Below are 16898 nucleotides of genomic sequence, written 5' to 3'. Positions count from 1 at the left end.
TTCCCAATTTTTTTACATTATGTGTTGATATTTGCTATAAAGGTCTGAAGTAATACAAGCCCAGTATTTTGTACTGTTGTATGATGTGCCATGTGTCCTTAACTCTGTATTTATGCTCAAAGTTGATGGGGCGAGGGATTTGTTTATCTTCTGTTATTTTTACAACACCCACATGCTTTTCAGAACTGAAAGTTGCTAAGATACAGTGATGCTTGTAAGAAATGTTTGATTAGAATTTGATGGTTAAAGCACTATCTTTACGGTTACACCACAAAATCTTGTCTTGAGGTGGACAATGCGCAGCCCTGGGCATCCGTCTGCCTGGTGACCGTGCTGGAGGGTGAGACCTGTGCCATGCTGAGCCTCACCAGGATGGTTCCCAGTCCTCTGCTTTAGTCACTTCTGTGCCCCCTGTGTCCCCATGAGCTGCATGGGCAGTGATGCTGTACCCCTGCCCTAGGAGTAAGGGCAATGATTCCATCACCTTCCTGGCCAGTTTTGAATCTTCTTGGTTTTTTACAGAGATGCCAACAGCCAGGTTTTAAAAGAAACACATCTCATTGACATTATCCTTGGATTGTAGTGGTCTTCATCTTAAAGATAATGTGAATTACTCTTGGAATATGCATTCAGAATTTTCTTTACCTTTCATATGTTGGGATTTTGCTACACTAAGTTTTTATTTTGCCTTTAGATTAAACTGTTGCTGTAAATGCTAGAGTATAAATATTTTTCCCTTTTTTTCTTTCTCCAGAAATTTTATGAATAAGAATCAGAAGCCAGTGCTAACAGGCCAGCGGTTCAAAACTAGGAAGAGGGGTAGGTTGCATTATGTTTTTTTGCTTTATTCTTTGTTAAAATGGCTAGAAACAGAGCAGGTGGAATGGTTGAATGAAAGTTCAGCTAAAGGATTTTTCTCCCCTTTTCAGCTGTGTCAAGAATGAAGATATTACTTTTAACGAAGCTCTATGAATTCTATTATTTTCACTATATATCCTAGGACTTTATTTAAAATTTTAGTTTATTAGCTATGAAGTCATGTGGAACTTCAGTTAAAGATTAGATGCTAAATGAATGTATAGTATATTTACATATGATAAAGAAAAGTTTTTAAATGTTCAGTTTGGATGTTTCTTAAAATGTCCTTTTCAACTAAGAAAGCAAATTATGAGCTTTTATTTAAAGGTTGTGTAAAGAAAATTACCTGGGCTTTTTTGGTTTGATTTTCATTTTTACTTCTTTGACTCAAATCAATGCCATGTCTGTAAGTGAAGCTTTCATATCTAAAAAAGAATTTTCTCACCTTCCTTCTCCATGAAATGGTCAGATTATCTCACTGGCCTGGCTTTCAGATCAGAAGGAGGTCAGGAATTTCCTCTTTCACAAATATTTATTTCTGCTGTGTTAGTGTAGTTTTTTTTTTTTTTTTAATTTGTTAAAATAAAACAATTATGTGAGTCCCAATTTGCTCATTGTTATACTGATTTTCTGTAAATATGACCAATGCTTTGTTTCATTAAGTACAATAGAAGATCAATTTTTGAAGAAAGCTGAGTGATGCTGATTGTACTGACCACCCACCCCGGTCTTCTGGCACAGCAGGTGTTATCCTAACATGCTCTCTCATACCATACTCAGAATTCATTCGTTACAGTTTAGGTTGCTGGGATGAATGCCTAACAGTCTGAGGCAGAAATACAAAATACACGTAATTAATTCTTTTATTCCGTTGCTGCTCCCCCACCAAAAAACAAAACCCTAAGTATGGGCTAACATGTCTTAAAAGCTTATCTAAATGTCTTGTGACCGAAAATGTAAATATGAGCATTTTCTTAGTGTGGATGAGAGAAACAAAAAGAGTTGGTAACCTTTCTCAGAAAATTTCAAATTTTATCACAAGTCTGAAGAGCTGAATGATGAGTGTCTAGAGATCTAGGATGATGACGAAGCTTAGGTAGGAATACAAAATAGTTTGGTTTCAGTCATGTTAAAAAGCAGTGCCAGCTTTTTCTCAGCTTTCCTCCCTTGTACCTAGCACTTCTTCAATTTGTTTCACTCGTACAGTCTCTTAAATGCAAAGTGTCTTTTCTATGGTGTACATACAACGTTTGTAAGGATAAATAATTAAAAAAGAGACCAGTATTGTTTGTAATTAAGTATCATGGTGCTCCAGTAATTAGTTGGATTAACGTTCTATCAGCACAGTCAAGAGCATTATGCAGTGGGAGCTATACACTGCATTAACTCACAACCTTAGAGGTGTAGCCAGAGGAGTGGAATTAGCAATCCCTAAAGAAATCTGTCTGTCAGATCAGCCAGTAATAGCACTCAGAAATGCACACTGCTGGATTGATCTCATGTATTTTTCAATCTAGTCAGTCAGTTGTGGTAAATACATTATTTGATAAACTTGTCTTAGAAAATATTCTCTCTTTCACAGAGACTTTCACCTTACGTTTTCAACTAAGTTTGTCATAATCTTTCATAATAGAGATTTGGTCTTTGACTGCTATTTAATTAGCAATAATTAGAATAAATAAAGATACTTGATTTGCAGTTCTGTGCCTATCCCTTGGATTTCTGTTTACAGTGATTGGAAGTAGCCCTAGGTAACTCGCTGATTACATGGAAGAAGGAAAAGACATGGGTGGTCTGAAAGATTAACTGTGATTTTTCCTTTGAGAGAGGTTACTTAAATGGGATTGTGGATATTAAGTGACTTTAATATAGAAATTTTAACATGCAAACACTTCTTTTACTCAAAACATAAGATCTCTTTTTCAAAAGTGGTGTCATCCTGATTGCCTTAATATTTTAATAGCCTGCTTAGAAATTTATAGCTACTTGGTTCTTTCTAGAGGCAAAGTGTTTTAGAAGAGAAATTATTTCCAAGTATGTTTATTCCCTTAGTTTTCCATATACTTCTGTATCACAGCAGTGCCATAGGTTGTTACATCTTTGACATAAGACTAAAGGATACTCTGAGTTTTTTTTTTTTTATGCTGAGTTTCAGTATAAGAGGCATGAGTACCGAAATGCCATCCAGATAGGACAGAATGCATTGGCTGTGGTTTGACCATGACATTATGGTTTTTTGAGACTGTACTGTGGTGTGCAATAGGCAGGCAGATAGAGGGTCTGAAACATGCACTTGCTGGGGACAGTGAGCTGCTTGTTTTTACCCATTTGTGTCCCATGATACTCCTTTTTCCCTTCTGCAGATCCCTGCAGCACTGCTATCTCAGCAAGGTGTGACACTGCAGTCAGGCATCTAATAAAACCAACTGCACATGTGAACTCTTACCACTGGTCAGCTAGCTGCAACTAATCTCAGGTTGTGAGCAACTTCTGAGCTGTCAGAGCAAGAAAGAATAAAACAATGTTTTTCAATTTAAAGTTTGAAAGTATGCTTAGTGTGTAAAATATCTTTGAGAGAGAAGAGGAGGAGCTTGTAAATCTCTTTCTAGTTACATTGGTTAACCAAATGAAAGAAATAAGCCTTGCATGCAACATATGTAGTGGCAGACATTCAAATCACTTTAAAAAGGTTTTAAGAAAAAAATGATACTGTTAAGGGAAAAACTTTCCAAGGGAAGGAGGCATCTCACAGTTCCTATAAATCTAGGCAAATAAAATAGTTTGGTCAGTTCTTGGTATAATCTCTGTACCTGTTGAATATTCCTTTTGCAGTGAGGGTCAGCAGTAGTTGGTGTCTGGCCAGTATTTCTGTTTATGGAGCTATAGTTATGGAGATAAGAAAATTATCTAATAAAAACTCAATATTAGCACCTTTATGTTACCTTGTTTGGCCCTTCTTCTTACTTCATGTTATCTTTTTCCTTCCATAGAATTACAGTTGTGGGCCTTCTGTTGTAGTGATAAAATTAAGGCAGGACTATGAACATACTTTGTGATTTTCTTAGAAGCAAAAGATAGGAAATAAGGATCTAGGAACATTCTGAAAATAAAAAGCTGTGTATAGCACTGCTGCAGTGGATATTGTGTGCATCACATCTGCAAGCTACACCTGCGTCTGCTAGCCCATGATTGGAGCTGTGCTTGTTTAGTAATTGTGCACTTGACAACTCAACAGACTGTCATCCCTTGTTGGTGATGGCTTCTTACTCACCCCCTGGTAATATTTCAGCATTTTCCTCTTCAATACATTAGCTTACTAGGAAAATGTTTCAATAAAATCGTTTTTCATGCAATGAATTCACCTCCTGTTCCTATGTGAATTTTTAGATTGTGATAGACAAGACAGTAATAGAGTACTACAGATGAGAGGAAGACTTCTGGGGCAGGGGAAGAATCTATTTTAAATAGCTAAGAAATATTAATCATGGTATTTGTGTTTGTACTGAGCACTGTGTACCCATGATACCAAGCATATAATACCTTGTAGTTTAGATGAGAAAACTTAAATTTTTAGATAAAATACATTTGAAAAAGTAAAACAGGATTTTTTTTCAGCTCTTAAAACAAAAGTCTATCTCCTTGTTGGTTGATGTATCATCAAGCATTTTGAATTTTTTTTGTGCTCTTCCAGTAATTCATACTTATTTAGTAATCCAAAAGAGAATAATTACACTCAGATGCTTGTTTATGGGTGGAACTGTTTCTTCTGCACAAGTAAAATAGCCTGAAGTACACACTGAAGTACTTATTTCAGTAAAAGACTGGTTTGTTTCTTGGTTGGCTGCTTTGTTCTTTGTTTTGGGTTGGTTTTTGTACTTCAAGTTGGAGGAGAGCTGCAACAGTTTTTGGTAGCAAGTCTGGTGGCTTGGATGGGATTCCAGTAGTATGCTTCTCTGTGGGTATTTCCCTGGAGCAAAGGCACCTACTTCAATTCCCCTCTCAACCTCCTTGTTTGTCCCTGATGCCCGTGCCCTGCAGATAGGAGAGGCGGTTCCTCAGAATACAGACTCCAGGTTTTCATGCCAGCCAAAGTCAAGAGAACGTGGCTGAGAGTCTGAAAATCTCCCAAGGTCTGGTGTGAAGTAAAAGCCTGGGAAGAAATCATTTGCAGTCCAGAGGGGGGACATTATTGAGTAGTGTATTGGGTGGTGAGAGCATGGTGGTGGAGAATTTAGGTTTGCCATATGTATGTGTGCATCACTTCAGGGTGAGCCAGAGTTGGGGGCAGATGGTTGCTTGAACATATGTATGGGTGTCCATGGAGTTATCTGTTTTGGTCTGAGGAGGTCAGACTTGGGGGATGGGGAAGCAGTCCATGTGGAGATGCGTAGTAGACTCAATAAGTCACAAAAAGTTCAGTGTAGCAGGGGCTTTCTGGAATAAAAGGGGATGCTGCAGTTTTCCAGTGCTTAGTGCTTGAACTGCAGCTGACTGTGTGCTGCCAGGCTCCTTGAAAGGACAAGTGGACTAATCCCCTGAGCTTCCCAGTGACCTGGGACACTGAGTGGAAGTGACTGCTTTATGCCTTCCAGGTGCAATTGCTATGGAAGAAGGGGATGTTTTGGAAGTGGAGGAGAATGTGCAAGTGAGGTACTGAAGGTGCTAGAATGAGTGCTTCTCAGGTACATGCAGCAGAGGAGAGAGAACTTTTCTGTATTCTCACACAGAAAAGCTATCAAGAGTAGAAATTGTCTGTAAAATAGTTATTCAATTGCCATGAAAGTACGTGGAACGAAGGAAGAGATCAGGGAAGAGAGGCTGTTAAAAAGCAAGGTCTCTTGTTTAAGATCTGGGATGAAAAGCTGCATTATGAGTAGCAAGGAACGGAAGCTACTCATGCAGCCAGAGGATGCATAAAGTCCAGAACTTTTCACAGAAAGTCTGCAAGAGTTACAGCTGGCATGTTTCAGACTGCATTAGCAGATGTTTGGACAGAAATGTAACCAATACTCAATTCAGTAAGTAAAAGTCTCTGGACTGATCCTCTGGATATTTACTGATACAAGAACTTGTATCAGTATTTGTGTCAGCAGGTGATAACAACCCTGTGTATGAGTGCACAGAACAGCTTGCAATTTTGTTTCTGAAGTTTGAAGTTATTTTAACAGTAACAGGCATTTTATTTGTGCCCTTTTATAAAAGTGAGTTTTTTTAAGAAGCTTCAAGTGGCCACAGTAAGCTGTTAACTGCATGGGCAAAAAGGCAGCAGGAGGTATGGCTAAATCTACATAAGAGTTATCTGGAGGTTGCAGTTGTTTCTGTTGTGACTAATGACCTTGAAACAGGGACATTGGGGGTCAGGCTGTGCCTTAATTGAATTCAACAAGGGACTGCTGTGGAAAATGCTATGTGCGTGCTGTGTTCCTAGTGCTGCTTAGGTCTGTGAATATAAGATATAAATTCTTGGTTGCATTGTGTTGCCTTAAATGTTTATTCAAAAAACTATTTTTATTAATAACTCAATCACCTATTTTTCCTGAAGACTCTTTTTGAAAACATATTAGTTATGTGTATAGATAGTTATTAAAAGAAAAACAGCAAGAGATGAACAGTGAAATGTTCATATAGTGAGATTATGTATTTATAGTTTAGCATTTCCTTTATTCTGCTCTCAGAGCAAGAGAAGAGTAGGAAGTTTGAAAACAATAGTTGCTTTTCCTCAGTTTATTTATTCCATATGTTTATGTGTGTTTTGCTGTTGGGAGATGATGAGGAGAGGGGAAGCAAGGGTAAACACTGCAGAATTTCCTGAAATTATACAAGCTTAAACAAATTTATGGTATGTTGAGCAGAATGAGAGGAGTATTTTAGGTGCCGTGGTCCTTTCAATTGCTGACTGATACAGGATTTTAACAATTTTTAAAACTGACACTCACTCTCTCTCCTTCTTCTTTCTCTCTGTTTCAGATGAAAAAGAGAAATTTGAACCCACAGTCTTCAGGGATACAATTGTCCAAGGCCTCAATGAAGCTGGGAATGACCTGGAGGCTATAGCCAAGTTTCTGGATGCAGCAGGCTCACGGCTTGATTATCGCCGCTATGCTGACACACTCTTTGATATTTTGGTAGCTGGCAGCATGTTAGGTAACCTGCAGAATATCTGACAGAGAATTTTGATGATTAGCCTCACTTGCTTGTTTGAAGATGCTGTCTTCCTCTACAGTGGAAATTATAGCCTGTATTACAATTTCACTGCTTGCATCTCATATCATAGCACTGTTTGTTGTTTGTCATACAGTAACACCTCAGTACTTTCTGGATACTGCTCTGAGAACCCTTAAGTCTGAGCTAAACCAGCATATGCTTGCAACAGCAAAGAGAATGAGAGGTGCTAACTAGGGGAAACTGAAGGATTTATTAGCATAAAAAGTTGCACTCCAGATTAAAAGCTGCTGCAAATCTTGCTTTGTAGATGTTGCAATAAAAGGTAGCTCAGAGAAGTGAAGGATAATGAGGTGTGCTTTGTGCATGTTCATGGGACTTTTCTGTCAGGTATCAGTGGCAGCTTCTGGCAAAAACATGCTTTTCACTTTCCTCTTAATTTTGAGTAAGTTATCGCCTTTTACTGGTCACATTGCTTCGACTGCTGCTTCCTGCTCTTTGGTATGTAAGACGAAAAGATGTTTTTGTAAGATCTGAGGTAATGCAGGAAACAGCAGCTAGTGGAAGTACCTAGGAAAAAAACTCTCAACAAAATAAGCCAGTGTTTTGCATGTTTACATGAGCTTGGTAAGCATTAGAGGGGTTAGCAGGATGTTCCAAGTACTCAGATTACTAACACAGTGCTAATACTTTTCTCTTTGGGAAGGATTTACATTATTATGGTGTTTAAAGTAAGAATTAAAATAATGTGTAAGGGTTGTGCTCCAACCCATACTTGTTTGATCACTCTCGGTGCTCTCAGGACCAGCTGAGATTCCTTAGGAATTCCTTAGGGTGAGCTGAATCACTCAGTCCTATGAGGACTGTGTGATCTACAGTGCAGCATATCAGCCAGGTGTTCCTTCTGTCAGGTGCCACCATATCTTAGCAAAGTTTGGTCTGTCTCTGTTTTCTCCCTCTCCCCAGCTGTTACTGTGGCCTTTTGCCTCTGTGATATTAATGCAAGACTTACTGGACTTACTTATTAAATCTTACATTCTTTAAAGTAAGAAATAATTCCTTGCCTTTTTTTTTCTCCTTTCTTACAGCTCCTGGAGGCACACGCATAGATGACAATGACAAGACCAAGATGACCAACCACTGTGTATTTTTTGCAGATGAAGATCATGATGCCATCCGAAATTATGCTCAGGTCAGTAAAGGCGCAGCTGATTACTGTTTTCCATTTACGTGTCAAAAGGGATTATAATGGAACATCTGCAGTCTGTCTAGGCTGCACTAGACTAGCTACAGACCAATTGAAAATCCTGTTAATCATTAATCTGCCCTAACATGCACATTTTAGGTAAGAAAATAGGATGTCTGGGATAATCTGATCACAGGTGTCAATGCTTTCTTTACAAAAAGCAGTCTTGCTTATCACAGTCCACCATTGGTTGAGTCTGTTTCTAGAAACCACCCTTACTAGTTTTGTTGACTTTTTTTTGTGTGCAGACTGAAATATTTATATGACCATATTTTAAGAAACACATGCACTGTATCAGAAATTCAGCTTTTATAAGCAGTGGTGTAGCCAGCAGTACTAGGGCAGTGTACATCCCCCTGTACTCAGCACTGGTGAGGCCACACCTCAAACCCTGTGTTCATTTTTGGGGCCTCACCACAAGAAAGACATTGAGGTGCTGGAGAGTGTTGAGAGAAGGGCAGTGGCCTGGGGAAGGTCTGGAGCACAAGCCTTGTGAAGAGCAGTGGATGGAGCTGGGAGTGCTTAGCCTGGAGAAAAGGAGGCTCAGGGGAAACTTTGTCACTCTCTACAATTCCCTGAAAGGAGGCTGTAGCCAGGTGGGGGTCAGTCTCTTCTCACACATAACAAGTGACAGGATGAGAGGAGATGGCCTCAAGGTGTGCCAGGTGAGGTTTAGATGGATATTAGGAAAAATTTATTCACTGAAAGAATTGTCAAACGTTGTAGTAGGCTGCCGAGGGAAATGGTGGAGTCACCAGTCTTGGAGATATTAAGAGATCTGTAGACATGGTAGCCTAGGGCCATGGTTTAGTGGCACTTGGGACTGCTGGGTTAACAGTTGGACTCCATGGTCTTAAAGGTTTTTTCCAACCTAAACAATTCTATGAAGTATATGAATGACAAAAAATATAAAGCTCACGCCTCCAAACTTTAGTTGCATAACTAGTTAGGAGTTGGGCATATATTCCAAGAGCTTTCATTTCTCCTACATGTGTGATGTATAATTTCTTCTTGCAGGAATAAGGCTTGCATAAGCATGCCTATGTGAAATTAATACAAAAAGCCAGTGAACCCTAAAACGTTCTTGAAAATAAACTAACTTTGCATAACCCCATAATGGAAGGTAGTAATTATATGAGAAATTACAGTATGAATTCTATGGAAAGTTCAAAGCCACCATGCATTTCTGCTTACCAGTAGGATTGTATAAAAATGCAATACCCTTGCAACTCCCATATGTCAAAACTGTATTGCTAATTAAGTATGTATTTATCTTTTTAAATTGCTGGGTATTATTGGAATGCTGGAGACAGCAACTAAAAGCATAAAAGCTGGTGTTCCTGCTAAGGTGTTTAGGGTGATAAGCTCCTGGAGAGGTCCATAGCTGATTCAAAGACTGCTGGGACAAAAATCTACATTGGTAAAATATATTTGCTTCATAGCAGAAAGCTTCTTTAAAAAACACCTTTAAAAATCTAGATTAGTTAAATTACTTATTTTTGGAAAGGAAGTCAGTATTTCTCATGTGTCAGCTTTATCATCTCTTGAAAACAGGGTATTTGGCTTCAGGGAAATCTCTGTTATCAGTAAAGGCATTGATTCTGTCTTCTTGAATTCTAATATTTTAATGATCTTTTGAACAAAAATTATCAGTTCTAGTCCTCCAAGGAGAAATTTGAAGTAAAAGATTTCATATTGAAAAATTGAAAGTAAGGCTTTGTTTCAGGATTTGCAGGAGTGGAATTTTCAATGGATTTGCTGCACTTCAAACCAAAAGCCACCAAAATAATTCAACATTTTGTAATTATTGCCTGAAGAGATGTCTTTTTATTGACCTTGCAATTTTTTCATTTATAATGAAAAATAGAGCTCTTACTGTATTATGAAAATGTGAAGTTAGTCTAAAATAGTATTTAGATTTTTTTATCTAGAAAATGCCTATAAGGTAATTTATTACTCTGTCTCCCAGGTAGTGTGGCTGGTTTTTTTGTGGATTTAGTTATGGAAACAATTAAAAGTGAAAATTCTTCAAGTCAAAAGACTTAAATTAATATTGATATTTTAGTGGATTATTTGCATATGTCATGATTCTGTCATTTACAGAGACTTAAAAATATGCAGAATTTTATTTGGGAATATTAACAAGAATCTTACATTATCATCTTCTATCTTATTTTATTAGGATTCTGTGTGTTCTCTAATTTTGAGTATGGCCACACTTGATTTTCTACTTTTTCCGAGCCAAAATACTACAAGTTAGCATGTTTGGATGTATTTTATATTACGGAAAGTGAATTGAAGCTTTCTAAACCAAATTTTCTTTCCTCCCCCATCCAGTGTGGCAATAATGTCATTTGTTCCCCACATAAAGCTTTTTACCTGTGACAGTGAGTCATAGGCTTTGTGCCTTTTTACAGCAGTGCGAGTGATGATTTGTTTAATTTAATTTCTTACCTCTTCCTTCTTCACCTTGAATGAACTCTGCACCTGTGCTGCTTCTAGTTTCATAATCTGTGGTCACATGATGGGAAACAAATGGTCAAAACTAGAGAACAAGTGATACAAATAATATAATTCTTTTAGAAGCTTTGGCAAATGTTCTTTCTCTGACAGTAGTGTGTTTTGTTGTAAACATTTATGTAGTTGAATTGCCAAGATATTGCATCTATTGAAGATGCCCAGCATCCTTACTCCATCAGCCTACAGCTGGGAGCTTCCTCCTGGGAGCTACAGCTGGGCTGCATTACTGTGGGAAGGGTGCAGTTACCCTGTTTCTCCTCCTCTCCCTTGCTTTTATCTATGGATAGGGTGAAAAGCGGAGAAGGGAAAAAAATTGAAAAATATTAAAATATTCAAACTGCAGTAAATTCTGCCATTCAGTCATTGCTCTATGAAGCAAGAATCACAAAATTGAGAGAAGGATGTTTTGTGTTCTCCATGGGGCAGACAACACTAGAGAAATATCCTGAAAGCTGCTTATTTTCCTTTACTTTTTTTTGTAAAGAAAGATGGCTGTGATTGTTACACTTTTTAAGTTAATCTGTGTTTGTCTTTAGGTCTTCAATAAGCTTATCAGGAGATACAAATATCTGGAGAAAGCATTTGAAGATGAAATCAAGAAGGTAATGTTGATGGCAGTCTTTACTGGAATGATAATGTTTTTACTATATTTCTAATATAATTGTATATGTACAAATGTGATGCTGCTAGGTGTTTTATTTAGCTCTACTGGAAAAGAGGATGGAATCTGCAGGAGGCAGCTTTACTCTGCAAATTCAGCTCTGTGGGAGTACTGCAGGAAGCACTTGATGTAGCGTGTTTATGAATTGATGATTCCTTTGGTTGCTCTAACCAAACTCACTTTCTTATTCCAGACTTCATTGTGCAAAATTTTGATACAGTTTGGGGTATTCCTCTTAATGAGAAGTGGTATTACTGTCCTGCAAATAGAGCATCTCTCTGGTTTTTTCCCAAAAAATAAATGCAAATCTGCTGTGCAGAATGTCTCTTGGTGTAAGAGCATTAAACCACTCCTGCACTGTTGGAATGAATCCTTACCACAAGTTTTTTGTATTTGGGGCCACATATATGTGTAAGAGACAGTCCTCACCAGTGGCAGAGTGCTCAGGATTTGCCTCTTAGACTGTAGTGGCTATTTGTGAATGCTGTTTTGTTTTGTGATACTGAATTCTAAGGAGACGGGAAAAGCCAGGGTAGAAATGTTTGAAAAACAACATATAGATTTATTTTGTCTATTTTGAGTCCCTAGTAACAGATCTAAATATCTTTTTCTAATGGCCTGAATAAGTAATAATCACTGTACTGTCCTGTAACTTAACAAGCATGCTGGTAGTGGCAAAACCTGTCCCATGACTAAAATATCATGTTTGTTAAACATAAAAATGTGTTTCCATATTATATAAACATTAGAAAGGTTGCTACAAGGGTCAAATGAGGGCACATTTGGAGCTTGGTACCTCACCAGCACTTCTTGTGCCTGAATTAATTTGGCTTTGATTTATACGTTCTTGCACATACAGGAAATTATTTTTACACTCGTGGCCAGCATGCCTATCAACTGATGCTGATTACTCAGTACATCATTCTAAAGACCTAAATTTACCTCTATCCCCACATAAATCTAATGTTCCTGCTGTTAATTACTGTAATCACTGACATGAGAAGCGCTGACTCACAGCATTCAAGTTTCAGAGAGTGCTCAGCATATTAAGCAAATGCCATGTCAATTGAAGCTGCCTCCGCTCATTTCTGTAACTTGCTTGGCTTTGCATCCTCTTAAGCTTCCAAAAATTCACTTTGCACTCTTAGTGACAAGATGAGACTATGGCACCTCCACTGCCATTGCCCTTAAAACCCTTAAGGACTACTTGTAGGTGCCTTTTGCTTACCTTCTCCCTCCCTTTGCTTGTGTGAATCCATAAAGTGGCTGTTTTCTCACTTACGAGGCTGCAGGGTTTTTAACCACTTCATCCTTTAATCCCTGCATGGTGTTATTTATACAGGAGTAGCTGCCCATGGAGGTCCAGAAGATAGATACATTTGTATTTCCAGAAGTCGTGGCTGCAAGTTAGTTGGTGGTTAGATATTGTAAAAGAGTGACTTGCTGACATTTTTTTGTGGGTCATTGTCCCAGCAATGAAAGTGATGTTTCTGGCAGACTCATTAGGCAGATAGAGCACTTGGGGGGAAATTAGCTCTTCTCATAGAAAAAGGCATGCCAAAAAAATCAAGGCAATACCAGCAGTTTCACGCTAAAGAAGCCAATGCTGTCAGTGGGACTTTTCTTTCAAGAGAGCTTATCTTAGATAGCAGTATTTGCACAAGTAGTTGCTTTATGTTTTCTAGATCACGACTTTCTCATTAGGACATTATTTTCTACCATCTTTCCTCTCTTTGTCTGCTTATAGCTTTCAGTTGTTTTATTTCTTACCTCTCCTTAAAATTGCCAGTTACTCATTTGTCTAATGGCATAAGCAAACTATATATCTAAAGTTTTACATATAAGTTAGTTTGTGCAAGCAATTTTAACAATGTTTAGATGCATTGCTCACTTGCTGTGTTTTCATGTAGGCACTTTTAAATTCATATGTGCATGTCCCAATGTACTGGCATAGGCCCATGACATTTTGCAACCATTTCAGTAAAATTCTAAGTTCCAAACTTGTGTTCTTCTTTCTCTACATATGTATTTTCTTGGATGAAGAATGCAGTTATTGTCTGTCTGTCTAGTATGTTTGCATGTTTAGGTAATTTTCTATATAAACTTTTTAATATTACAGTTGGGATAAAGTACAGATAATTTTTTTTGTCTTAACAGTGGTAAATATTACTGAGTCATAAGAGGATGTCAAGTGCCGGCAGATGTTGTGACGTCCACTATTTGCGTTCCTATTTTCCTAATGAAAGAACTGTAAATTAAGCTAGGTATTAGGAAATAAGAGGAGAATAACATGCTGCAATTGAATAGAGAGTGAGCAGAAATGCTTTAAGTCAGCTGAAAGAAAGGCAGGACTCAGTCAGCAGATATCTGTTGCTATATTAGCTGCCTTTTCCATTGCTGACAATTCAGCTCTCTGCAGATGTGACAAACTGTCAGCAACAGACCAGGTAATGAAGACATAAAAAGACACTATGCTCCCTGTGTGGGTAAAGTTCCGTAATTTTCACCATTTAAAATTTCTGGTTCACAAGAGGTGATCAGAGGCACTTGTTTTTCTTGTGTGCATTTTAATGTTCTGTGAATATGTTTATTTGTGCACATCTTCTATGCCCAGAAATTATACTTAAAAGACTTTTTCTTTAATGACAAGAACAACATGGAACATCACATGAGGCCTGGTCTTAATGCTTATTAGGTATTCTGAATTTCTGCTTATATAGTTGGGAGTTCTTATAGATATCATAGAAATACAAATTAATGAGCCAGAGCTGCCCTTTTTATGCCTGGAATCAGTTTGTGTCTAATGAAAGCAGTAATGTCTGTGCTTGGCTAACAGCAGGGAAGCATTAGTTTGGAGAATGTTCTGTGGGTGGTTGGGAACTATTCTGAAGCGTCCTGGACATTTTGTGACTTCCCTACTGAGGTTTGTAATTGTGATGGTAAAAGAAGAGTGTTTAAATTAATTGGTAGTAAAAATCTGAAGTAACAACTTTGAACTGAAGTTTAAGTTCTGTTTCATGGTTTTTAAAATGGATTTATGAAAGATTTGAGTTTTCCTATCACTTAGTCTCCCCCTGAACTATGTTTCACAACTGCTGGAAACTATAGAATAGTATTCTTAGGCAGCAGAAATGGGTAAGTCTAGGTTTGAGCTGCTTTTGAAAAATATTGGCAAAACAAAAATTAGGCAAGTAGCACCAACAATACTTTAAGTAGCAAGGGATGTGTAGAAGATAAAGGTTCTGTTTGAAACAGAATTTGACATGAATGGGTGTAACTGTTCATGATCTACACATTACTGATGTAATGGATGGAGGTTGGAGGTTGGAACTCAGAAGTATATCAAAACCTGTTATGTTAAAGTGGTCAGGGTGACCACTTTCTAATCAAAATCCTAATCTATTGGTTATTTAGAAGCAAAAGAAAAAAAAATTAAGTGGGGTACACAAATCTGAAGCTGTTTTCTCTTTGTTAACAGTCTCCATACTTCCAGGAAACAGGTCTAATTCTGATTTTTTTTTCTTGTGTAGGTCTCATTTTAGTACAGTATTATTGACAAAGCTTATATAAAGAAAGCTTTAAATCCACAGGCTTCCAGTTTACACTAGGATTATATTGAAATTCTGTAAGAATGTTCTGTTTTCCATTAAATGTGGCCCTGGAGTTCCTTTGCCTGCACCATTATACACACCAGTTAGTTGCTGCATTTGGAAATACAGCACACCACTTGTTTCTCAGTCATGTATTTAGAAATAGTAACTCCATTCTTCTGCATCCCGAATTTTCATGCATTTTGTGGTTGAGTCACAGTTTGCTGAAATAAAATTACACCTTGAGATGTGGTAGTTTCATAATTGTTCTTTTAAGCTAAAAGTGTATGTTGCAGTCATTTGGCTGAAGCCCACTGAAAAAAATTCCAAGTGATTTGTCTGTGGCTGAGTCATTCAGTCCTGTGTAAGCTGTAATTTAAAGCTGATGTTTTTTTGTAAGTACTACCGTATGAATGAGGATTTTTTTCAGTTCTGTTCACTGATGCAGAGAAGAACTATTCATAAAACACTGCATGAGATTTAATAACTTTGTTGGTTACCTGGATTTTTAAAACATCACTGCATTCAAAAGTTTTACATTTGTTGATAAACTGCTTGGATATCTCCGAAAAAGATCTCTCACTGTCCATGGTAACAAACAAGGACAGGGACATGTGTCATATTCTGTCCCTTTGTATGGGTAGAATCTGATAATTAAGAAATATCCTAATGGTGGAAACCTGGTGAGAATTTTCTATCAAAACAAACTGTTTTGCTTTAACTGCATTTGTTGCTCTTGTAGAAAATAAAAAAGGGTGTCCTGACAGCAGAAGATCAGGACATCCTTTTGGAGAGGTGCCATTTGTTCTTCCTTATGAAGAAAAAAAAATGAGTATTCTTTTTAACTGCAGAAAATTGTATCTGCAGTAATCTCTTTTTTTTTTCCTTTCTTCTGTGGCAATGGTAAATTTGTAAGCTAGCATTTGATGGAATCAGCAGCTTTTTTGAATGAAGCTGTCCTTTAATGACTCATCTCTTTTTTTTTCCCCATCACCCATATTGTGATCACTAACAATACGTTAAGAAAACATTATTGTTAACAGTAATGCCATTGACAAAACCTGATTCTGCATGGCTTTTTTTTTTTCTGATATAAAAGAAAAAGGGCATAATGTACTTCCTCAATATGCTCTCAAGTCAATAATTTTAACATATGAAATTAAGATTTTAAAAATACTTAATTGCCAGTTTTAGATTTAAAAGGTGTATATGTAGTTCAGATCTTCCAAGCTGATGAGATTTGTAATTTTTTCTCAAGTTGTTTTCTCTTGTAATTAGTACTAGGAATGGTAAGGTCTTAAATGGGCCTGTGTTCCTGTCTGTACTGTGTTGGCTTTATCAATAGTGTCTGATCTTGAAATATAATTATTATTTTAGCCAGTAGAAGAATCTGTTGTAATTGTGCTGTGTCCCCTTCCCTAAAAGAAAACCAGGAAATTTTCCCATCCTTTTTATTGTTTGCATCAGCAATAGTTTTTAAAAGCTAGAAAACAAATTGCAACTCTGTGTGGCTTAGCTGGAAGTCTGAAGATGTGAATAGGCAGGCTCCTGTCTGTGATCCTGTAATTTCTGTGTGTCTCAAGCCTGTGCCAAGTACTTTTATCTTTAGACATGCATATATATATTTGGAGAAGACAGGTCTTTTATTCCAGACTAAAGCCATATTCCCTGCAGAATCATAGAATGGCTTAGGCTGGACCTTAAAGCATCATGGAATGGCTTTGGACCTTAAAGACCATCTAGCTCCAACCCCCCTTCTATGGGCAGGGATGCATTTTACTAGACCAGGTTGCTCAGCTCCATCCAACATGGTCTTGAACACTGCCAGGGGTGGGGCATCTACATCTTCTCTGGCAGCCTA

The 16898-nt window shown here is 37.5% G+C and overlaps 1 protein-coding gene across 2 annotated transcripts in view; it reads left to right on the top strand.

Moving 5' to 3' along the window:
• Nucleotides 1–16898, top strand: part of BZW2 (basic leucine zipper and W2 domains 2) — a 56335-nt gene that overhangs the window by 19683 nt on the left and 19754 nt on the right. For both annotated transcript variants that reach the window (XM_021538307.3, XM_021538306.3), the window contains exons 2-5: nucleotides 755–819; nucleotides 6826–7002; nucleotides 8109–8212; nucleotides 11323–11388. In XM_021538307.3, coding sequence (XP_021393982.1) covers nucleotides 762–819; nucleotides 6826–7002; nucleotides 8109–8212; nucleotides 11323–11388 — 405 coding nt within the window. In that variant the 5' untranslated portion in view covers nucleotides 755–761. The remainder of the gene's footprint in view (nucleotides 1–754; nucleotides 820–6825; nucleotides 7003–8108; nucleotides 8213–11322; nucleotides 11389–16898) is intronic.

This window comes from Lonchura striata, chromosome 1 (assembly GCF_046129695.1).
Source record: "Lonchura striata isolate bLonStr1 chromosome 1, bLonStr1.mat, whole genome shotgun sequence".
NCBI classification, from domain to species: domain Eukaryota; kingdom Metazoa; phylum Chordata; class Aves; order Passeriformes; family Estrildidae; genus Lonchura; species Lonchura striata.
This window is presented reverse-complemented; position numbering and strand designations above follow the sequence as displayed.